We start from the raw sequence: 25,358 nt of genomic DNA on the forward strand, positions 1-25,358 counted from the left end.
TTCTTGTAGAAGCTGGTTAGCTTGGCTCCTCACATGTTTGTCTGTTTCAAGCCTTTTAAACAAGTTACCATGTATTGGTTTTTCTGTGAGCATGCCTTTACACTTAGCTATTCAGAAACCAAGTTGGATACCTTCTGAGAACCTGGTACAAAGTCAGACTGCTGGGAGAGTATCTAGCTGCAGAGAGCAGCAGCAGTAGGATACCTAGCAGAGCAGATGCTTTCTGTCATGTGAGATTTATTGAGAACTTTGTTTTAAAAAGTTCAAACAGGGGACATGTCTTCCAAAAACCTATGTTTGAGTTGCACTATCATGTAACATAAAGATCACCCATATATCTAGTGATGTTAATATCCTATGATAGCACTGTGGCCGGTGTTACAATGAATTTCTGATGAAAATGACAGGCAGCTCTTAAATTATTCTGCTTACCTGTTGGATACAAATGTGGACATCCTGAATGGGTTGCCAATTGTACCTATGTGAGCAATTTCAGCATGGTAGAAATAGGACTGTAAAAACAGTCAAACTTATTTTTCTTCCTTTGTTACATTTAGAGTGATACAATAAAATCTCACGTCTTGACAAGATGTGTATGCCAGGCAGCTTTGGTCAGATCTAACACAGTTGTCTTGAAGGTATATTTTATTTAGCTTTAGTCCTGTGGCATCTCCAGTACAAAGAAATCTGCTCTATTTATCTGCTACTTGAGATGACAAATGTCTAAGTGGTTTATAAAACACAGCTAGTTTAACTACCACAAAGATGATTAAATTCCAGCATTGTATTTTCACTCTGAATTTGTGGATTAGATTGTTACCTCCTGATTTACCATCTGTTCCTTATAACGTCTAAACTGGAAGAAATGACTTTTATGAGGCCTAGAAAAGAAACCTCCAATTTGGCAAAATACAAAGAATAAATTTTAAGCATTGCAAAAGACTGCAGGAGAGACACACTAGAAGTCAGTTCACAACTTTGCCATATAGCACTAGGAGTTGTATGTGTAATAGAACTCTTTTGAGTGTATTTGTAACAGAAGGGAAGATCTTGTGTTTGGTAACTGATGGCTGAGGACATTTGTGAGCCATAACAACTCCACAGTTGAAAAATATCTCCTGAGCAAATCCTGTGCCAGGCTTCAAACCATTTCTCTGGTTGGAAACTGGGATAGGTAGAAGGTTTCTAGTTTTTAAAAAAAAGTGCAGTGGTAAGATACAGGAGGGTAACTCATGAAGCAAAAATGAAGTTGGTTTCAAAATCATTACAGACTGTGTCTTTTTTATAATATAAAATACTGACATTTTGATGAAATGCTCAGAACCAGTTTTTCATAATCGCTGAAGGATCTCTACAGGATATGAGAATAGATGCTATCAGCTGTAATATGCAGCGCTCACTCAGTACACAATTATTCTGCCACCAGACTTTCCTAATCAGCTCAGCAACCCAGTGCCAGCTTGAGCGTAGGCTGTAATACCTCATTTGAGAGCGAGGGAAGCTAGTGGATCTTGAGTCCTACACATATAAATGGAAAATTCCTCTGAAATAAGGTTCATTTTTCTTGCAGCTAAGGCAATGAAAAGGAGAACAAGGTTTTATACTTTTTGCAGAACTCAGTAGTAGGGATGCCCAAAGAAGGGCAGCGTGTTTCATAAGAAGTTTTATAACATGCTGAATATTTCTTTCAGCTGGAGTGATTTTATTAAGTAATTGTTAAAATTTCAAACTCTACAAAATATTGATTCATGCATTCTTTGCAGAATAATGTTTTTGGGGTGGAGTATGTTATGAAAGATTAGTATATTCATTCTCTTACTTTTCTTCCAACTATCAGAATTAGTTTTTGAGGGAATAAAACAAAATTCCAGACTTTTATTGAAGGGGAAGAAAACCCACCTCTTTTTTTTTACAGTGTCTTGAGCTCATTGTATCTCAGACTGTGATTTCAGGTCACAAAACAGTCGCAGCCTCTTTGTATGAGATACTCAAATGGAATAAGTCGGTGTTGCTCTATAGGTGAGCATCTATTAATCTCTAACAGCACAGATGAGTGAGAGCTTTTTCATGCCTATGGACAGAAGTCAAGAGAAGCTCCAGCAAATTTTCATTATTCTAAGATTGGTATAAAGCAAGAAGCACATCTGGCTGCTTTGTAATAACTAATTACTCCACAAAATAAATAGGAGCTCAGAATTTAGTAGCAAAATTAAAATATGAGCCAGAAAATAACTGCTGTTCTTCACACTTCATTGAAAAATCTGTACTTAAAAGAGAGATGTTTGTCATAGAAAAAAGATTAAAAAAAAAAAATCAAAAATAAAAAGATACACCTCTCTCAACTGGATGAGTACAGAATAAGTAGAGCTGCTGGAGTCAGTTGTAGCTGAGTGCACTGCTATGTGCTCTTCAAAGCTGGGATAAATATGTTACAGAGGAACCTTTAGAAAGTTATTTTAGACATTGTTCGTTGTTCTCATTCAGGGCTATTAGAACAGGATGTGGATCCGTTGGTAGGACTGACTGTTACTACTTTTTATGTGAACAAGAATTTCATCTAATTATGCAATTAATTATGTGAACCAGAGGACTGTTCATTATGTGGTAAAAAAAGTCCTGAAAATTCACTGGCATTTGAACTGTTCTGTCTAGATTTATACCACTTAGACTACTTTTTCAGATGGTTTTGTTCTACAGTATTACACAGAAGAATAAGGAAGGGCCCTTTGCTGAGAATAAAACTACACGGAACATTTGTCCTTCTTCCAAAAAAGTAAATAGTTGACCTCAGAAAGATGCTTTTTCTGAAAGCAAAACTCTGGTGCTGTCAGCATTGCAACGCTTCAGCTGCCCAAAGGAAGGTATGCTGTATCAGCAGTGAATCTACTGTAATCTGTACTCTCAGTTTGCATGGACTCTTGCAGAAAGCAAGCATTGCTTTCATTGTAACTGCAGGAGAAAGTCTGAAAACACAGACATTCTGAATGTTTCAGCACCAGAAATGAAATAAAAAGCACTGCAAAGTAATTATTGCTTTAAAATCTCATGATTTTTAATCTTTACTGATGGCATTGAGACTGACTCATTACATTTGACTCAATGGGGTTGTGAAGCTTGTACCTGACGAGCAACCCCAAATGGTGCTGATTAGGAGTTTTCATTGTCTGCTGTGTCCTATTTATTCCCATGAAAGCTCTGATATATTTCTGTATGAAAGCTCTTGGTATATGTTTTGTGAAGAACAGAATGATGCCATGTAGGACTGAGGATACGGTGTGTTTCTGAAGGGCTTCCTTTCATTGTATTTATGCAAACCTTGGTCAGCAGCAAAAAATCAAGTGTTAACAATGAAAGAACACTTGAATGCAATAATCTGGCGTGCTAATTTGAGAAGATTAGAAATTCATATTTTCATTTCGATTCTGAAAATGATAATAACGTAATACGCCGTGTCCAAGCTAAATAGCTGATAATTTACTTCCTCAGCTCCTGTCAGCCCTTTCATTTGTATTGAATAGGTATAACTGTGTCCTCAAAGAGACGGTGCTAAAACCGGTGATGAAATAGTCAGGTTTTCTGAATGCTTTATGAAGCACAGCAATTTCCTGCTAGTGATAAAAAGTACCTCGGTCTTCAGTTATATTTACATTCTGCTAGCAAAAAGTTGCAGTCTTTTAAAAATGTCTTCGAAGTTGTCCTGTCACATCTGTGTTCGTATAAATGTGGAATTGAGCTGAGCAAACTTTAATAATAAAAAAACCCATATTTTTAAAAGGCAGTGAACAGTAATGGGGCACCATGGTACCAATGCTGAGAGCCAGTATCTTCCAGTTGTTCAGTTGTCCAAAGTTAAATAATGGGAAGGCACGGAGGTTTCAAGTTTAAACTATTGTTCAGAAAATGAGGTGATAACAGCTACTGCTGCTCACCACATGATTTGGTGCAATAATTTTGAGAAAATTTGTTTACGTTTGTCAGAAGCTGAATACTAAACAGGCTCAGTTCCTCATTTTTGCTAGCTAACCTATTTTGCCTCTAAGAAAGAGTTCAAATATACTTATGGTGATCTTATGCTTCTGAAGATAAGTGGAAGAAATACATACTTTGCCTACAATTGAAGTTCCTGCTGAATTTTAAAGTAACAATCAGATCTGGATCTCCCTTGCTTGAAGCTTCATATAGTGTTTATTGTAGCCTAGCTTTGTTTTGAAGGAAAAATAACACACTTTTGAGTATTTTGAGTATTTAATCATGTATATAACATTAATATTTGGAAACATTTTTGAGTTACTGTAGCTCATGAGCCAACGTTAATTATTCTGCTTTAATTTTCATTTGGTTAATACATGTGGTCAGTGCATTTGATAAGATATGAAAACTTAGATTTTGTAGATGGTTAATTTTTTCTAAATAGACTTGTCATCTCTCATGTTTTTCATTCATATCTATAACTTAAGTTATCACCAAAAACAAATGCTCCATTTTACAGAGATTGGGACATTAGGTGTTTATATTTATAAAATGGAAATATTAATGTGTGTGTAGAAATAAAGGTGTTTGTGAGTTTCCAAACTTGTAGTAGCTTCTAAATTAGGAGATCTCTAGCTCTTGATGTTTCTTTTAATACACAGTTCTTGTTCAGGCTTTTGAAAACTCATCAAATATACTAGTTCAATTATAATTTTGTTAATGAACATTTGCTGCTTGAAGAGCATCTTTTCAGAGGAGTGTGTGTGTTTAAACAGATTCCTTGGCTTCTTTCAAAATGCTTTTTGAAATGTACTGACTTCTAGTTGCTATTCTGAATCCCTCAGGTGCGTGTGCTAGTCTTTTCTGTCTAAAGTAATGATATTATAGAGGTTGATGTGGGATTTCTGCAGTCTTCTCCATACTGAAATTCAAGATTGCAAATAGTTCACATAGGAGGGGATTATTTGCTCAGAGGGCAATGAGGCACTGTCACAGGCTGACCAAAGAAACTGTGGGTGTCCCATCCATGGAGGTGTTTAAGGCCAGGCCAGCTGGGGCCCTGGGCAGACTGTATTGGGGGTGGCAGCCCTGCCTGCAGCAGGAGGTTGGCAGTGGAGGAGCTTTAAGCTGCATTCAAACCCAAGCCATTTTACAATCACTTTTATTTCTTTCTTTCTCTTTTTTTTTTTTTTTTTTTTTTTTAAGCAGTGGCCTAATTTATGAAATATTTCTGAATATATCACAGTTAAACTTAGTCCAAATGGGACAAAATAATCTGGTGGTCACATATACTGAATGCTCCTCAAGCATGACTTTGGTTTAGGAATTGGGTTCAAATCTGGCAACAAAACCTTTCATGCACTATTCTTGGAATTGCTTGACATCAGTGAAAAGTTGCTCAATTTGCTTTTAAGAATTTTAAAACATATTTTTATAAGAGCTAAACCAAGCAGTGGAGTAAACGGGATAGAGAGGGACAGATTTCCTTATTGTGATACTTGCAAGTTGTGTATTAGTTTGGAATAACAATAGCACAGTATGTCTTTGAGTAGTCAGGATATCAGCCCACATCCTTTCAATCCTAACCTGCTTCCTTGACTTCAAGAATATTTGTTTGTCTAGATTATGGCAAAAAGGCTACAGCATGTGTTAATTTATCTTACTCTTAAAAAGAAAAGATAAACATTTCACTAGATAAGAAACATGTAGAATCTTTCTGTGAAGCTATGCCATAAGAACAATCATTCTCTCAGTTTTTTTTGAGCTTCCAGTGCTGGCTAAAAGTAGGAGTTGCAGAAGCATATGAAAATATTCAAATGGTGGTTAACGGATAGAGTTTTGTTTTCTGTGATTATATTGTTATTGTACTGTGTATAACTGTTACTTGATATACAGCTATTTTTCTAAATGTCAAGATGTGGCTAAGTAAATAACCTTAAAACTCCATCTCATGGTAACAACAGTGAGTGAGTTTCAGTGGAATAATACAGTTTGGAGAGGAGACAGAGCTGCTGTGCACACTGTGCATTTTTGTTGGGAAAGACCTACTTCTTTTTTTTCCCTTTTCCCCAGCTCCCTAACATAGCTCTCTTCCTCCTCATCCCCCCAAAACAGGTCTTTTTTTTTTTTCTTTTAAAGTCACTTCAGAAAACATTAGTCCACTGATATTTCATAATGACTCCATTCAAATCTTATGTGTAATTTGTTCTGTGTTGAGATAAATTATGCTATTCATTGATAGTCTGATGGAGCTATACTGCACTTGGGATGCTTACACGGAGCCAGAGTAGCTAGCAAGTGCTAGTAAAGTTTCCTTGCATGGTGTGTGCTGCAAATGAGAGCTCCAGGTACGTATGTCAAAATGTAGTATCTTTAACAGAAGCTGAATTTTTGGAGTTGCTGAGTTTAGTAGATGTACGTAATGCTATCAGATTACTGCTCTCCCTTAAATTAATATAATTATTTCTTTTAAGAATAATATATTAAATGGATAATTACCCCATTTGAGGGGTATTAAAAATGCAACATAAATTCACTCAAATTCTACATGCCATTCCCTCTGCCTTTAGTTAGTGCCTAATGACTATCAGCATGTCTATCTTAGCATGTTTCAAAATTTTGTGGAATCTCCTGTTTCACTACATGCTTTCTTCTTTCTTCCATCTTTGATACAGTTCTGTTTTTAACTACATTCCTCCTACTTTTCCTGGTCTCTTTCTGCAGCTATGAGATAACTTTGAAGATATTATCCTCTATTTATTAGATACTGTAATGTTGGCATATTTGTACAGACTTCAACTAAGAACTGATGTCCAACCTGTTTGTATGCATAATTTGAATGCAAAAAAACAATTTGAAGAGATAGTCAGTAACAATTGTATTGGTATCTGTCTTTGAAATAAGAGTGTTGTCAGAACTTGAAGGCTTTTAACTAGAAGATTTTATCATTCATTATGTGGTTCTCCATCAATAAGAGGGAAAAAAAGTGATGTGCCTGGGTGCTATACAGTTTAGAACGTGTGATGTTTCAGTTCACCTGCAGATGTTGCTCTACAGGAGAGAGGCAATATATGTGACTGGATGAGTGATGGGAATCTTAACTGTCATTGGAAAATTGAGAGCAGTTGTTGGCAGTTTTAAAGCATGCGGAGAACTGTATAAAATAAAAATAAATATAATTTTTAAAAGTCCTAATGACATAATAACAGAAGCAAAATACCTGCAGCCCACTGGATGTATTTTAAGGTAGAATATCATTATTTGTTACATTTGTGGATGATCTGTCCTTACGCATGAGAAAATAGCACAATTCTTTACTATCCTAAAAACGCTTCCTCTGTTTGACTCTGGCTCTTGCTGGCTCTCTATTACAGTAATAATAATAGGAAATATCATAAGTTATTGTAGAACATGGAAAGAATTCTCTCAAAGTATCAGCACTGAAGCTTGAAACCCACTAGCAACTTGTATGTCCTTTTCTAAGTCAGCCTACATTTTAATCTTCTCTAAATAGTATTTGCAACCAAAATTTTGCGGTTTTTTTGGCTGTGGCAGGGTTGACAGGAACAGTCTGTGCTCAAAATTCTCTTTTGAAATGTTTATTGAACTTACCATCATCTCTGTTGTGGAGCTTTTCAACGCAAAAAGTGCTGATGATTTGACTGAGTTATACGTAACGACACATCTGCAACAAACTGTTACCATTTGCATTAGCACAATAGCTGGTTGAATAAGTGAGCACCAGCACAGAATATTAACAGATGTCTTTCTGTTTTCTGGCCCCACTTAAGCACAAGTGGAATAATTTTGTTTCCTTTTCCAATGGTCATGAAGATCTTACTTCAGAATGCTGTCTGATGTTAACAACTTATAAAAGAGGGGATCTTAACCCTACAGATCTACAACAGGGAGAATAAGGCTTTGCCAACCATTCAGTTATTTTATCAGAAATTAGCATCTCCATATGCTTTTGTGTTTCATATCTAACATTCAGGATTACATTTCAAATCTGTAAGTAACCAGAAGTCATAAACAAAAATATGTAATACTTTCTATGGCTGTAAACCTAGGATAACTGAAAGACAGATCACAGAATCCCAGAACAGCTGAGGCTGGGAGGGCTCTCTGGCCCACCCCTGCTCCAGCAGGGACACCCAGAGCAGGGGGCCCATGCCCATGGCCAGGAAGTTTCTGAGCATCCCCAAGGAGGAGATCCCACAGCCTCTGGGCAACCTGTGCCAGCGCTGCCTGGTGCTCAGAGGGAGCCCCTGTGCTCCAGCTGGTGCCCATTGCCTCCTGTCCTGGCACTACTGGGAAGAGCCTGGCTCTGTCCTCCTGGCACATTTCCTTCACGTACTTATGGACGTTTATGAGATTCCCCTGAGCCTCTTCTGCAGTCTGATCAGTCCCAGCTCTCTCAGCCTCTCCTCCTGTTGTTGTAAGCTTAACTTGTAAGGCATTTAAATTAGCCTAAATAAATTAAATTTAAATAAATGAATTAAATTGATGTATTCAATTAAATTTATTAAATTTATTTAATCAAATGAATTTATTTATTTATTTAATTAAATTTATTTTAATAAATAAATCATGCTCATGGTATACAATGAAGCTGCAAGTTTTTCAGCGTCAGTTTCTCTACAAGTGGATTGTACTGTAGGTTGGCATGGAAGAAGAATTTGGTTCATATCCTGCAATATCACAATACGGCCTGATGCAGGGAGCCGTGAAATAAGGTATGTAAATTTTAGAATGGGAGCACTGATATGATCAGCTATAACTCTACTTTCTTCCTCTCCCTTTTGGTCTCAGATGAGACTAAGATCTGTATTATCTTTATTATTTGTGGTCTCTCATGCCACAGACATTGCAGGTTCAGTGCACGTCTTTTGCTTTTCCCTTGGTAAAACTAGGTTTCATGCATTTTCATTGTCATGTAAATTTTGCTGTCCCTTCTGTACAAAAGAATTCAGCCATGATCAGCTGTAAATAGCTGAAAAAATGACTGAAAAATTATGAGCCAAAATGCTATAGCTGCATGATCTTAATGAGCTTGGCAAGGTGAGCATCATGCAGCAGTAAAAAAGAAAATGAGCAGCAGAAATACAGTGCAGAATTCACCTCCAATTGTTCTACCAGAAAGTGCATTCCCCACTAAATTCTGTTTGCAGGCTCTTCTGCAGAAAATTACTCAGTGTGGCCACTTACATACCAGGCCTCATGCATGATGGTGAAATTTCTGGGGAAAGAAATGGTTTATTTTTGTCTCCCTCTTCTACCATTACTAACATATGAGTTTTGGGCTGCTGCTACAATAGTGGTTTGGTGGACTTTTGGTTGTCAGAGCAGCCACTTCTATATGTTCTTGCCACCAGCTGTCTGTCTCAGCCTGTGACGTTATGCACCTGTACTGTTGAGGATTTGTCACATTTAGGGCCATTCCATTGCTTAAGACTTCTGGCCAGAATGAAGTGAACAAAATTGTTCTGTTTGCTCGGTTGTTTGAAAACTCAGTTGTATCCTCAAGCAAAATGTTTGTACTTAAGGAGAAAATAAATCAGCTCTTCAAAAATGACCAGATTTTCATTGCCAGATGAAATTTTGGAGCAGAATCACTTACCAAAATAACATTTTGGAAAAAGGATGGGATTGGATCAGATAAGTTTTACATTATGTAAATTATGGATAAAAATCAATCCCATCTATTACCATCTAGTAAAAGAAAAGAACTGCCTTCCCACTTAGAAACATACTGCATTTATTCAGTGTTAGTTTTAGCTTCTGTTCTTGGCCTGCTCACAGATCTGCAGTCCATTACAGTGGCGCCTGTTAGGGCAAATACAGTGAAAGTTGGGCCAGTTTTTCTATGATAAACGGTGTTTTCCAGTAATTCATACTAAATCATAAGGAAAAAAATCCCTTGTATTTGACACTTGGCATGGAAAGCCTTGTTTCACAAGGGTTTCACTTGTAGATTTATACAGATTTAAAAAAAAAAATTAAAAATAGATCAACTTCATTTATTACAACAAAAGTATTTAAAAGTAAGGCATTGTTTAAAGATCATGTGCTTGTATTTGTTAGCAAAGAATAATATAATGATGTATTTCCTGAAATGAGTAATCACTTTGTTGCTCATGTAGCACAGACGACTCTTAAACATTTCTTTGTGTTTCTTCTCTTGGATAGATCTGTGCAGAAAGCGGTCGCGTTATTTTTAGTATCCTAAAAATATCCAATTTCCAAGATGTTTTGCTTTGAAAAGCCAATTGTGTACCAACGAAACTTTAACTGTAGAAATAACCTTTATGGTAGAATGTTGAGCTTAAATCCTAACGGTATTTTAGAATTTAATTTTCACAATTTAATTAATTACATGCAAATAACCACATAAGTGCATTCTTAAGGTTCACCATGGAGATAAGAGAATTCATCTGCCTTGTAATTCTTAACTTTCTCATACACCAAGAAGTTTTTTGAATAGAAAAAAAAAAAAATTGCACATTTTAAGAAATAAGTTCCTAATAATATCCAAAGAACAAACAGATGTGTACATATGATAAATAAAGTTAAAAGAGAGTATTCTCTACCTTTGAATGATTCTGAAAGAAAAAAAAATTGTAAGACTTGCAGTTTCTAACTAATAACCCACATAACTGTGAAGATTTTAGTTGTTTGCATAGACAGGCAAACCAAGGAGGAAAGCATATTTTTTTTATTACAAGCATTTCTTTTTGCTTGGATATTAGTATATGATCTTTTCCATTGAATTCAGGCCAGGGGAAAGTGCTATTATCTAAAGTTTATTTACACAGAAAGTAACAAGAACAGGAATCACATCAAAGCCAAACATGTATGCAACACTTAAATGAAAATAACTGGATGGTGTGAAGGAATCAGTTTTTGTTTGGCTACGTGGAGGAAACTGGCAAGATGTTACATGTAATTAGAAAAATAGATTCCAGCAGATTTGAAAGGAGTCTCCTGAAGTCAGCAAGTGAGAATTCAAAATGTTCTCCACTCTCAATTAAAGAGAAGGAAAGTAGCGTAAAACAGATTGTCTCAGTAGAGAAAATGAACAGTTGAGTGGATATTTGTAACTAATATAGTAATTATGTCACAACCTAAAACGATCCAGTTGTCACCCATTATTTATCTTATAGTACAGGTTAAATTAACACATGGAACAAATTGTGATGAAGGCAGTGGCGAAGAAATGGGTGTTTGCTAACATGATGAAGTAGTTAGCATTCAGTAGAGATCAACTCTACTTCAGTGTGTGAAGCTGATAATCACTTAGCTGAGGTTGGTTCAAATAAGTACTTCCTTCCCACACTCGAAGCAGTATTAACCCAGTCGAAGTATCCATTCAGATGTCTGATTTTAGATTCTTACATTTGAGTCTTGGGGATTAGCACACGTGCATCCAAAATCAAAACTGTAAGAACTGCTGCTTGAAAAGCAGCTGCTAATTTGAAGTTGGTCATGTCTTAAAACTTACAGTTAATTTCTTTTTTTTATTTTTAATCTTCTCTTGATCTGCAAAGGAATGTGCAGTCCTTAGGAGAATGACTTAGTTGTCGCAGGTTGGAAATGTGCATGGTGTTTTGGGAGAGCATTCAGACCTGTGCTATCCTTGTGGTTGGCCACCCGTTAAGCAAGAAATATGTCTGCGCTGCTGTGCCAGCTGAACTCTGTGTCAGGATGGGCTTGCTATTACTGGCAGCCTTAATATCTGCTGGTACCTCTGGCCCGCAGAGAACTGTTAGCATCAGGCATTTGGTTTCTAAGCCTAAAATAAATTTCATTTATGCAGTCTTTAAACTAACGCTGTCACAAAATAATGAAGCGAAGATCCTTCACCTATCAGATGTTTACCCTAAAAGTCAACGAGAGTGTGACAATGTGGAACAGGAATCGCATATACATTGAAAGTTGCATATGGTTAATTAAACCCATAGACTCGCTCTGTACATAGTAAGGTTTTATTGGTATTAGAATAAAGAATTTCTTTTTGGAAAAAAAAAAAAAAAAAAAAAAAAAGACTGATAATTACTTCTCTCTGTGCTTCTAATCAACAGTCTTTGATGTACATCTGTTTTTTGCATACATCTGCGACTTCCAGTCAGGAAAAGCCTTTTATGGCAAGTGGCCTTTAAGCTACATGCTGAGTTTATTTCATATATTCCTTTTCTTTTTCTTAAGAAAGCATCCATGTTTTTTTTTTTTTTCCCCAGCTTTATCAGTGAATATATACTTAAAAATACTTTACGCAGGAAAAACCCCTCTAGTTTGCAGTTTAGTTTAGAATGACTTAAAACTGTTGGAGGATATTAGAGTTGTCTTTCTTGCAGATGTATATCAGAATAAGAAGAGAACCTAATCTGTCCACTCCATATGTATTATTAGATACCATGGTATACTGCTTCTTATCATGTGATGCCAAGGCTGCATCCAGCTGCTGTGGATGTGAGGGGGGAGGACAGCCCCCTGTGGTGCTGAGAGCATCTGTGGCAACAGGCTGTCCTCACAGCAGAGCAAATCCTCCCCCAGCAAGTCCATGTCTCTAATCTCTGGGAGAAAAAAAGTATTTTGGCGGTGTTCTTCTTTAAAAAGGGGCTATATATATGTAAATAGATATATTTAAACATTGCATATTTAAATTCTGGTGAAATTTGTACTCATTATTCAGTCTAAATTTGTGGATCGGCTCATGGATAAATTTATTGTCAAGGGCTGACTTCAGTTTAAGGCTGTTTTCAGAGTGAAGCTATGTCCAGTTTTGCATGTTTGCTCTATATCTGGATGCAGCACTGACCTTTTGTAGGCATTCCTGGCCATACAGCTGTGGTGGGGAGGGACCAGAAGTACTCTTGGGCAGGCCTGAAGCATGCAGAGAGATGATTTGAGCAGTCCTGCAGGCCCTATTTTGTACTTGTCTAGATTAGCACTTGGTAGTGAAGTTTGCATACAAAGCTGTGAGAGTGAATTATCATTGCCAGGAAGTGGCACTAAAGCTACAGCTGGGGCAAAAGTGTACTCAGCTGCTCCGGCTGTAGGTAGGAAAGGGATGTTCCAAGCAGCCTCAGCAAAGCTGATTTCATTCTGGAAATACAGTCTATTCAGGCTTCTTATAGCTCTATGTAGACATGAGTTCTAAAGGGAGCTCGGTATTTAAAAGGGGGCTATATGAAAGAAGGGGACAGGCTCCTGCAGGGGCTGTTGTGACAGGACAAGAGGAAATGGTTTCAAACTAAAAGAGGAAAGATTTAGATTAGATGTAAGGAAGATGTTTTTTACAGTAAATCCCTGTTCAATGCAGGGGAGTTGGACTCGATGGCTTTTAAGGGTCCCAACTCAAAGGATTCCATAAGCTTTTATGGAGAATAACAATTTCAGGTTCTGTGGCACTTCACTGAAAAGTCATGTTATTATCAATTATTTGCAGCTTTTGAGCTAAGATTCATTAGAAGCTCTAAGATGCCTACAGTTAAGTCCAGCCCACTGAGGGCTGTTCTGTTTTTGTCGTAACATCAGCAGATAACCTCATGCATACAGAATTCATTTCAAGGTAAAATTTTTCCATGCGAGGACTCGGCCTGTGGAAAGTTTCTGTAAAATCAATTGATCTCCTTTTAGCTTAATATGTGCACTTGTAGAAATGAAGCAAACAAAAGCATCACAGAAGTCCCAGGTGGAAATAACTACTGACTTTGTTCAAACTTGGGATGTTTATAGATCTATACAGTTTTCTTACCTTTATCACAATAAAATTAAACTAAATGCTGGCAGAATGACGAGGAGAAAGTGGTGATGGCCTTAATGTGCTTCTGTAAGTGCTATTTGTTTCAGTCAATTGTATAACAATTTTTATTAAAGAAAGAATGTGAGTATAATGGTAAGCAGCGCTCTAGAAAATAATCCTTTCTTTGCTTTGTAATTGGTGAAATGCAATGTTATACAGGTTGATCGAACAAGAACAGACCTAGGAATGCATGCCTTCAGGAACTGCACATTAAAACTGTTTCTGAGAAGAAATCTTAACAGGAGTCCATTACAGCGTGAGGGGAAAATTTCAAATGCTTTTTTTTTTTCTTTTTTTTTTGGCTGTGTAATTTCAGTAATAGTGAAAAAGGACAGAAAATTAATTGTATCCTGCAGAACTGTAAGACCCAGTCAGAGGAGAGTGTTTGAAATGTTGACTCTTTCTTTCACTGTGAAAATTTCCGAGCACATCAGATTGAATTTTCTGCATTTGGCTGATTTTATACTATATTGTCATTAACCTCACAGAAAAAAAGTGCCGTAAGGGGTGGGAAAGTTAGGTGGTCCTGTGGTCTGTGTATGTCTAGCTTTCAATAAAGCTTAAAAGAGATAATCTCAGTTTACCTCAGGTCCTTGGTGATTTGGTGACATTTCCTATTGTCCACAGCCAGCTCATGTTCAAGCCACAATTGCCAGTTGGTCAAAAAAGGTCATCTAACAGCACTTCTCAGCAAGGCAGGGACAGTTCAAAGAGGTTGCTGCTGTTGCTGTTTTTGTTGTGGTTGGTGGTGGGGGTGCAAAGTTTATCCTATGGCAAGAATTATGCAAACACTTGAACCATTCATTGCTCAAACACTCAAAAAAATCTAGGAGGAAAGTTGAGGAAAACTGGATTAGTAGTTTTAAATCCATGCTGAATGTCTCTAAAATTTTTAAGGCCAGATTTGAGGTGGCCACTGTGGGGACTGTGTGCCAAAAACACTGACTTGCTGGGAGCTGGGGGTACAGCAAAGCCCTAGGCTCGTGGTGCTTAGAAGTTAAAAATAGGCATCGTAGTACTTCTTCAGAAAACAGAATAAATCAGAATGCAAATATCCAGTGGCCATACACGTTCTTTCTTTTGTGTTCTGGGCCTGGTCTGGTTGGGCAACAGGAGAAGTCACTGTTTAATACTGTAATCTCAATACATCTCCTTTAATGCCAAAGAAGTAGTACCATTTACATGTTCTGTTGAACACAGAGTAGCTATGTGAACACATGGTGCACCTATTTAACACCAGTTCTGGGATGGGAAAGGAGCTGTGCTTTCCCTGGAGTGCTGAAAGTCACTTTTTAGTCCAGCTTTTTCCATTGTTTTCTCCATGGCATGTTTGCAGCAAAAAATAATGGCATCAGTGGCATCCTGGGAAAAGCCGTGCTGCCCTGTTTTGTCCCTAATGTTCCATGACCCTTCCAACAAAGTCAACAAAGATGTTTCTGAAATTGTGACAATGGTTTGAGAATACTGGGCACAAACAAACGTTTTAGCAAGATGAAATGCCATCTTGGATATAATACCTGTCTATTTTTGATATTACATATTTATAATTTTTGAGTGACTGCACTGTATTTTATTATCTGTGAAAAACTGATTTGTGACTATTGGGAAACAAATAACAAAATAGGCAAATAACAGAAATGTAACATTCAGGTATAAAGGGCCCTTTTTTCAAACCTCTGGTGGTGAAGAATCCTTTAGCAGCTGTGTGATACAGAAGTAACTCATAGGCTGTTGTGAGAAAGTGCCAGTGTTTAGGCTGGCAATAGGGCTGCCCTGATACATTTAGGGATAAAGCTGTGTACCTCAGTACATCTCTTAAATCCAGACTGACCATGACTGATATTAGTGACTCGGTCTGTAGCAATTAATTAAATGTGCTGGGGGTGCTGTGTTGCAGAATCACAGAATCGTAGGGGTTGGAAGGGGCCTCCAGAGATCATCAAGTCCAACCCCCCTGCCAAAGCAGGTTCCCTACACCAGGTAAGTCACCTGAGTCAACAGGCAAAGGTTGGCACACATCTGCGTTGCTCTGCTCGGAGCTCCCACACCAGGAACACAACTCTATGTGAGCAGTTCTTGGCCTATGTTGTCTCTTGAACCATCCCTTGTGAGGGGCAGGGGAGAGTGGCAACCAAGACAATTATTCCTTAACTGTAACTGTTGCCTCTGCAGATAGAATATATTTACGTGTGTATGCATGTTCTTAATATTGTATAAATATTTTTTATTATTTTGAAATTTGCTTCATATTGGACTGCCAAGAAGAGAAAACAAAACCACAAACCTTCCAAAGGAAACATTTTGCTTGGCTCTGCTTGCAAAGCATCTGATCTGACACATCACTGACAGAGAGAATACTAGTGAGTCACCTCTGTGCCACTAACGTCCACATCATTTGGATTCAGAGATAAATCCACATTAGATAAACATTTAAACTTCACTTGAGACCCACCTGTTTTCAAATTACTTTGAAAGGATGATCTGATTCAGCATTAAAACATCTGTACTATTCAGTTCTGGCAGTTTTCTATGATTTCCATGTCACCTTATGTTTTCGAGCTTTCCTCTTTCCACACTGTGCTTCTTTTTGCTTTCCTCCTAAGTCTATTAAGTGTGAAATCCTAAGTTTTGTATTGTTTAATTAGTAGAATCAATTGTTCTTTCTCTAAGCAGAGTAAATGGTACTTCTTTAAAGAAAAATGAATATTCTTTCTCACTGCCATCTACCGTACATGTTGTAAAACTGCACTGTGGAGAATGCACTGCTTGTCAGCAAAACCACTCTTGTCAGTCAATTTGCCCTAAAGTTGAGGAGAAATCTACTAAACTCTTAGTAGCTTGTGGCATGTAAATTCTATTCTTTGTGTAGCCCTAGTTTGCTAAACATTGTTCAACCCTTGTAAATGAATAAAGAACATTACATAATTAATGACTTTCCTGAGGAGTCCATTGTTATCATGCTATCAATTTGCTTTGCAAATCCACCTTTATAATGTCTGCTATTTCAGGATTAGAAATGGTGGTGTGCACACCTGATGTACTTACTATTTTCATAACATCCTTTCTGTTGCTTTTCTGAGGCAAATATGTGTATGCAGGACTTCAAACTAAAGCAGAGTTTCACCCAAAAATACAAGGCACTGGCTGCTGACAGTTGGCCCTTTCTGTCCCATGTCCTTAATCCACCTCCTTTTATCCAGTGTCCATCCAAATCCCAGTGTCTTTCTCTGCCTGCTCAAAATGGCTGTTTTATGTTGGCTGATTCCCCCCAAACTATGTTGTTTCTGAAGCACACACCGAGCACTGGTAATTTAAGCCTAAATTTGATAACATTAAAAATAATTGCACACTAAATTCTTATCTGGCATGAACTCCATAGCAGGTGACATTGGTAATGATGCCAATGATTTCTGGTTTGCTATGCTATTAAACCTCACTGCTTTATCTTCCAGTGTGGCCACTTCTCAGAGTTGGTTGGTAGACTGCATGGTTTAGCCATACTTTAAGCTTGACTTAGTAGAATGGGGATTTTTTTTCTTTCAATGTGTATACACTTATAAAATTTCTTAGCCATTCATGTATTTCTCTGGCAGATTCTGTATCCACTATTTTTCATCCAACTGAAAGTACTAGCAGATAATTTGCCTTTGGAGGATCATTTCTGGGTTGAATCTTTCTATTATTTGAGTGGGGGTTTTTGCAGTCACTGCTTTTGATCTGCACTGTAAATGAAGAGGAAATGATTAGGCATCCATGGACTTATACATGACAGAAGCTTTTCTTCCATCATGTGAGACAGGGTTCTCCAGCATCTTACATCTTATTTCTCTTAATGTGATTTGACTGGTACTGGTCATCCATCCTTTTGCTGCTGCCATTAGTTCATTCAGCGTCTACTATCCTGCAGTGTTCCAAATTGAGTCTCAAAACTTCTCTAGATTACCTGCAGAGTAAATGCTGCCACATACAGGATCTGAAGTAGAACTACATCTGGAGGGGAATGATTTACAACTATACAACATGAAAGGAAAAAAGAAATGAAAGAAAAGATTAAATAATGCATTTATTGAAGTTTTTTTTTTATCCCAGGACATCACTGTGCCTTTACAACTAGCAGTGGAAATTGTGCACGTGAAAATACTAGAAAGGGAAGAAGGCATACACTGCTCAGTGCTGTTATTCAGTAGTCATCAGTAGAAGTGAAAAATATTTAAAATAAAAAAGGGAGTATTAAGCACTTTGATCTCTGTAAAATAATTAATATTTTTAATAAGAGAACACTGAAAAATTGTGATGGAATTACAGTATGAAGTAAATATGCAGATAGCTGCTTCTTTTTCTTTTCTTTTAAAATTAAATCCTTGCTGCCCTCGTGTGGCTGTATGCTGTTTTCTCTATCTGCTGAAACTGAAAACGGGCAGGTCTCACTAGAAGAGCTGTACATACAACAGTATTTATACTGCAAATGAAGGATAAATTGGCCATTGAACTGGGCCAGGGGTGTTGAGCATTGTGGCTGGGATTCTCTGTTGTCAGGCATGCCCTGAGTGTTAAGAATCCACCCTCAAGATTCTCTATGTGGAAAGCTGCCTTTGCAGCTGACAGGAGTTGATGAAGGCTCCCTCTGAACCAAATGATGTGCATCCTGAATGGACCAGGAGGAGGGTCCATCCAGAAGGAATCTGCAATGTTTTCAAACTCCTTTGAGCTCAGGGCCTGAGACAAACCAGGGAACTGAGTAGCAGAGCAGAATGCAGCTGCTGTAGGAGCAGTGATGATAATGTGATAAAAAGCAGTAACAACAAAGAATTACCCACATAATACCAATTATTTATAGCTCTTTGGTGTATGGACAATTGCTGCGTATATTAGCATAAATAATTTTTTTCAGGAATGGATGTTGGAATTGCAGAATTACCTGTATGTTTATGTACCTTTATCTATATGTCATTATACTGCTAGAAATTGTAGCACAATATTAGCTAACAATTAGCTGACCATCCTCCTACCATGAGCGTGTAATCCAAACAGAAGTTTCATGGATAACACTGTAAAGAGACTGATGACTGTGATAATGTATTTAATATAAAATGATGGCTTATTTATCGGTAATTCATAAAGCAAATAGCAAAACTGAATTGTATAGTATTGTAATAAAGGGTGGCTTAGCTTTGCCAGTTTTGCTACTGGGTAGAACTTGAGATACAGAGTGAAAGATAAGCTTATAAAGGGTTTCATTTGCAAACAGCAAATCTAGTTGTGTTTTGTCTCTTTCCTAAGCCCTGTACGTATTTCAATGTGCACACCCAACTGTACAGATTCTGTACATTTCTACAAATCATGGTCCAAGCTGTCTCAGATAGTGAAAGTAGAAGAGCCCTTTGTTAGGTATGAGGGCTGCTCTGACATTTTCTTATGTTGACCCACAGTGTCAAGGATGGATGTTGGTGGTACAGCAGTAGAGGTTGAACCTTCCTGCCAATATCCTGTTACATGTTGCTGTGCGACAGATGGCAGCAGAGGGGCATTCTGGCAAAATGCCGTCTCACACAGAAGTGTGGATGAATCAAAGGTGTGTCACTGAATTTCTTCATGCAGAAAAAAAAAATTGCACTCATTGACATCTGTTGATCTTACTGAATGTTTCTGGAGACCAAACAGTGGATGTAAGCACAGTGAGGTGGGGGGTGCAGATTGTTCTGAGTGCGGCATGCAGGCTCTTGTTTGCTGCTGTAAAAAATGCAGAGCTATGACTGTGTTGAAAAACAGTGTTTTGTAGCTGAGAATATGCTCTATCAAATAGCGTTATTGACGTCTTTGTTTTGGTTTCCATGGAAATAAATAGGAGGCATTACTTTTGGAGCAACCTACATAGTTTGAGATTAAAATATGCTCTTAAGCTGGAAAAGGAAAAGTTAGAGAGGTAGTTAGCATGCAAGAGAAAAGCCAGTTGAGGAATACAGTAATTTGAACAGCCTGTGTTCTGATATCCTGCTCTTCAATTGAATTACTTGTATTTCTCCCATTGCTATTAGCACTAAGGACTTTCAAGGATACGTTGTCTGCAATAAAAAAATGAAGATTGTAGATCAGACCTGATGTGGAGGCCTATAACTTGGAGAGAAGAAATGAGGCCCGTGGCTATCTGCCAGCTAACAGGCGGGTGAGGTATCACTGCAGATGACCCAGTGTCACGGGAAGAGCATTGCTGGCTGCAGCCCCAGGGCTCTTGCTGCTAAGGATCAGGCTGTGGGGATGGGACATACTCTGTGAGATACCGTTACCCTGTGTCTGCACAGCGATGCTGTGACCTGCTGATGATGGAGGAGAGCTGGAGGCAGGCCGGGAAGAAACGCTGGGCTGAATAAGGGGCTGTGTCAGAGCCTGATGTGAGGCTCCAGAGCCTCCAAGCATGTGCAGAGGGGGACTGTTGAGTTTTCCCTTTCTAGCAGGCCTATTTTTATGCAGACTGGGCCATGTAGGTTTCAGCAGTTTGTAGAGGCAGCTTCATCACTTGTACCACAGAGGTGGCTTGCTTTTCTGGAGGCTCTCTGCAGGCACTGGGATGGCTGCTGCAGGGCATCCGGAACACAAGAATGTGTTTGTTGCACAGTGCCTTGTCAAATCATTTGTATCTACTATAGTTTAAGGATGCTGTAATGGGAGCATGCTAGCAGTATGGTTTGGTACTTGTTTGTTACACAAACTACTTTGTAAGGCTTAGAGGTGCACACCAAGTGGGTTGTATGTCATTTTACCTACGCATGTCAGAGTTTTTAGAGGACAAAGAATAGAATCTGTTACTCTCTGAAACATATAGTGAACATTTTACTTCAGTGGAGGAGGCCACAGAGAAAATTAGATGTGCTGATTGGAAATTGTATTTCCTTTGCTGACTGGTGCGGTGAAACTTCGCAATGAAGATCGCTAAGCAAGCTGGGTAGCAAAACTCCAGTGAAGTTCTAATTGATTCCAATGGTCTTTTGACTAGTAGCACTGTCACTTGTTTCAGATCATCTAATACTTCCTTAATAAGTATTTCCAAGATTCAGGTTAAATAATTAGAATATATTTAAAGTTCAAGAAAGAATGCAGTGTTCAACTACATATCAACTATATATTTTGATGCTCCACAATATACCAACTAGTAGAATCACATAATAAAAATTTGGTATGGAAATGTGTATAATCAAAACCATCTTGTTGTAATGCCGCTCTGTGTCAAGTATTCCTTCTCCCTGACCTCATTAGGTGTACCTAGTCATTAGATACAGTGTTACTAAAGAGTTTAAACTTAAAAGCGGCTTTGATTAATGATTGGTTGGACTGAAGTTTAACTGTGTAGGATTAACTAGATTTAAAAATGGCAAAATGCCATAGTAGCATTAATGCCAGACTTTAACAAGAAGCAGAAGTAAACTCCAAGGACCCTTATGATTTTCATATGGACTAAACTCATGTTCTCATTAACTTAATGTCCTGTCCTGTTTTCAAAGCTAATGTTCTAATAATTCCTAGAGAATAGTAGCTTAGGCAGCACATTGCAAATATGTAATCCCTGTATGTTTAATGAATCATACATCTTGATAATTTTAATATTAGTTAATTCAGCCATGTGCTGTCATTGTAGCTGAAAAGTACTTTTCACATTTCTGTGTTGTCTGCCATTTGAATTTTATTTTAACGTCTTCTTTTAGTTTTCCTGAAAGTTTACAGTTGGCATCTCTGCAGCCTAATATCCTTATTTTTTTCTCCATTGATCACATATTTCTTTATATCACACTGCTGAGAGAACACAAGCAGTCTCACTTAAAGCACTATTCAGTCATCTTAAATCCTACTAAAGTACATAGGATTTAAATATAATGTAGTAAAATAAAGTTAACATAATGCTGAATTGGGTTCATTCTGTCTAGCATTTTTTCTAGTCCGCAGGATCTTTGCTGAACTAATCAGAATTCATTGATTTATTATTGGAGCTGAACAGGAGAAAAACATTCTCATTTCAGGAATCTGAGAATTCTTTTTGCTGCATTGATCCCGATTTCATCATTTGGGTTATTTTTCAGTGAGCTTCTAGTCACAAGAAGTGCGTAATGAAACTTGTGTTTCAGCGCAGTAACGCACTGTGAGAATTAGGCAGTGTGTGTTAATAATTAATAAGAGCAGTTCTTTACAGAGGCAGCACTCTTTCTGCCAAAGCACCCAGCCAAATACTTGGGCTGCAGTGCCTAATTTCTCATTGAAATCCGGGATATATTAGACTTGACTTAAATAGGATTACTCACTCAAGCAAATTTACGCAAGTGTGTGAGGCATGTATCCAGCTTGTAGTGAGTTAGGAGTCTACCTACTTGTTTGGCTCTGGGCCCTAGGCACTTGCATAACGTTGCTTGCATGAATTATCCCATTAAACCAAGACCCACATAAATACTGTTACTCATACCAGCAAAGCAGTGTTGTGGACAAGTGCTGACAGTCCAGGATCTTGCTTCCTCTTTATACCATATCAAAAGGTTCTGTTTTTACTAATGATCAGATTGTATTAACTAAACTTTATATTTGCAGTCCCCACTGGTAATTCCTGTGCCACTGAGGTTTTTGGTTGCATTCTAATACTACCTTTGTATTTTTTGCTTCATTGACTCAGTGATATTTTTTCTCTCTTTTTTTTTAGGAAGAAGGGCAACAAAAACAAAGGAGAAGAAAAAGAAGAAAAAGAATTTGATGGAGAGGGCTCAGAAGCAGCACAGCATCTTTTTAGCTACAGACAAAACAAGCCAGTAAAGACTTGATTTACTTTTTTTAATATATTTTTGCAAAGTGCACAAAAGCTGCTATATGCTCCTGCCCATGGATGCACTACAGTTCAGCTGCTTTAACAGTATTGGTGGCAAATAACTTGTGAAAAGAAGCCCACAAGCTTGTTTGTTTTATTTATATATTTTTTATTTTATTTTTTCCTCTTATTTTGACCTGAAGACTTCAAGGTCAGGAGCACACTGAGTTGAATCAGTGGAAGTGGTGCTGAAGTGTGTCAGAGATTTTGTACTGAGTGTTTGGTCACTGTGTTGACACTGAATGGAAGCAGGAAAGAAACCTATGTATCACCATTAGGCGGACTTGTGCATATTTAAATAAAAAAAAGGAAGTCTTGGAGGTGTAGGTACTATTGCATTTATGGCCTTTGTCTCCTATATTTGTACATTTCAAGAGTAAATGGATATAACTCACATATTTAGCATAAATACGCATTGTTCTCAACACCTACTGCATTGAAACTGTTGTATGAGTATAATAAAACTGCTTTATGACAATATGCCACAAGAATCACTGCTTAGAGTTACGAATGTGCAGCAGACTTTATGTGTACATATTACTCTGTCTACGTATAAATGAGCATATTTACTGTACATCTATGCATTTTTATGTATAATACTATATACATGTTTAAAGTTATGTCTGTTGGTTCTAGTAATATACTTTAAAGTAATCCAGTAAATGTTTACTTTTGACTATGTTTTAAGGATCTTTTCATGTTTCTCAATAGTTACAAACTGGATTTTTTTTCTTGTTTGTAAAGCACATTCAGATGCTAGACTACCTTGTACTGATGCTCATAGTGGAGTGTCAGCTCTGAAGCATACTTGCCAGACTGGTATAATGCAATTCTTTTCTGCTCTTCTTTACTCCTATCTCAGCCCTAGTGTATTTTGTCTCAGAAAAAGTAGGGTAACTTTTAAAGATGAGGCATGATGATAGATGTTTTGAGTGTCAGGAAAGAAATTTTACAGAAAGTTCTTGGTATCTAAGATTGTATATGTAGTTTTTCAAATGTAATGCACAATGTTTTATTTCTCTTAGTCCTGATCCAGTCAGATACAGCAACTGAATACTTGAATAAGGAGAAACAAAAGAAAAAGCAGTGTGTAATCAGTCATTCAGCAGTATAGCGAGCACCAGTCAGTTTCCCAGTATTGCCAGTGAACTGTCAAAGTTTAGCAAATTTAAACCCCATCTGGGCTGGGGGAAGGTGTCTTTTTACATAGCTGAAATGGCTCAGGATGTGTAATTTGGTATTCTTGCATTATCGGGCTTTTATTCAAGGAGAGTTTTGAATATCTTCTTGGAAAATCCCACAACTAAAATGCCTGCCACTTATGCTGTCACTTACAGAAGTTATAGTTCTAGGACTAAAACTTGCATCTCTATCTGCTCAAACAAGGGTGTTTTGTTTAAAATTATTTATACTTAAATTTTGACAGGTCTGGCTAAGAAGTTAATTCTAACAAAAGGATAAATCTAAATCTAGGACTCTGTGAATGTTTCCAGCCTCTGTTTCTATACTCACTTCTGAGCTAGGATAATACTGGCTCCACTGCTACAGGCTCCAAAAGCCCTCTCTGCATACTGCCACAGTGGACTGCTTGAGGAGTCCACCTCCCCCAGGCATGGGTATTTGGCTTTATTAACACAAAAATGATTATCTGGAGCCCATCTTCCAAGGGTAGACTCTTAGCTTAGTATCTGAATGGTTTTTCTCCTCTCTTGTCCTTCTGAAGTAGTTTTTAAGTGGGGTCTCTGCAATCACTTGCAGAGAACTGGGGACCAGAGAGAAAGAAAGCTGCTTAAATGTTCTCTCACTGTGATTCTAGTTGATAAAGCTTCTGTATGACCTAGTTTAAATTGTACTTGTGTTACCAGGCACATGGAGTCCTGATGTTCTCGAACAAAGGAAAAGGAAAAACAGACCCCAGAGCCCCACAAATATATCTTTGAGATCTATTTTAGAAAAATCCCACAAATCTTAGTTTTAGTTTTATGGTTTATATGCTTCATAAGTAAACTAGGAAATAAAGCATCTATAAGTACAAATATATTCATAATTAGCTAGAAGAAGCGTTGCTAAAAAAGAAGAAAAGTGCACTATTTAGACACATATGAACATTCCATGAAACTGCTTGTGGACTTCCACTTAATCTTAAGGTTTTCTCCCTTCATTTAGAATATGACCGTATTTACCTAGAACATAACAATGATAAGGACAGTAAGATTTTTCTGACCTGGGCTGCTATTTCAGACTTTAAATGCTCATTTTAAAATAATAGGAAAAAAAAAAAAAAAAAAAAGGGCAATATAAGCCGTAGCTGCCTGTTTGCTTACTGGTTATCAAATTTGGCTGTAAGTGCAGTGAATACCCTCGTACCATCCTTCTAGTAGTGGTTACAGATGTTGTATTAGGCATGTCATAGAAAGAATGCTACAAAATACAATAAAATGTCACAAGCTTCTGACTAAAACATCTCTGGTCCTTTTTAATTCAAGGAATGTATTCCTCTGGAATAGCATGCACACAGATGAATTGGAGAAGGGCTGTAGATCCAGATTTTCTCCCACTGTACTGGAAAATTTGAGGATTGTGCAAACATTTATTATTTTGTTGATACTTACAACACGTTTGGAAAGGATACAGTCACTGTGCATTAGCTACACACTGATTTCCTTCTTCCTAGTCATCTTCATATTGAGATTTTCTTGAGAATACAGACACTAGAAACTCAACCCTAAGTAACAAGTGCCCTCA

The 25,358-nt window shown here is 37.5% G+C and overlaps 1 protein-coding gene across 2 annotated transcripts in view; it reads left to right on the forward strand.

Moving 5' to 3' along the window:
- RSPO2 (R-spondin 2) overlaps positions 1–22,599 on the forward strand; it is a 96,192-nt gene extending 73,593 nt beyond the window's left edge. For both annotated transcript variants that reach the window (XM_048940158.1, XM_048940157.1), the window contains exon 5: positions 22,452–22,599. In XM_048940158.1, coding sequence (XP_048796115.1) covers positions 22,452–22,561 — 110 coding nt within the window. In that variant the 3' untranslated portion in view covers positions 22,562–22,599. The remainder of the gene's footprint in view (positions 1–22,451) is intronic.
- Positions 22,600–25,358: the final 2,759 nt, after the last annotated feature.

Source organism: Lagopus muta, chromosome 3 (assembly GCF_023343835.1).
Source record: "Lagopus muta isolate bLagMut1 chromosome 3, bLagMut1 primary, whole genome shotgun sequence".
NCBI lineage: Eukaryota > Metazoa > Chordata > Aves > Galliformes > Phasianidae > Lagopus > Lagopus muta.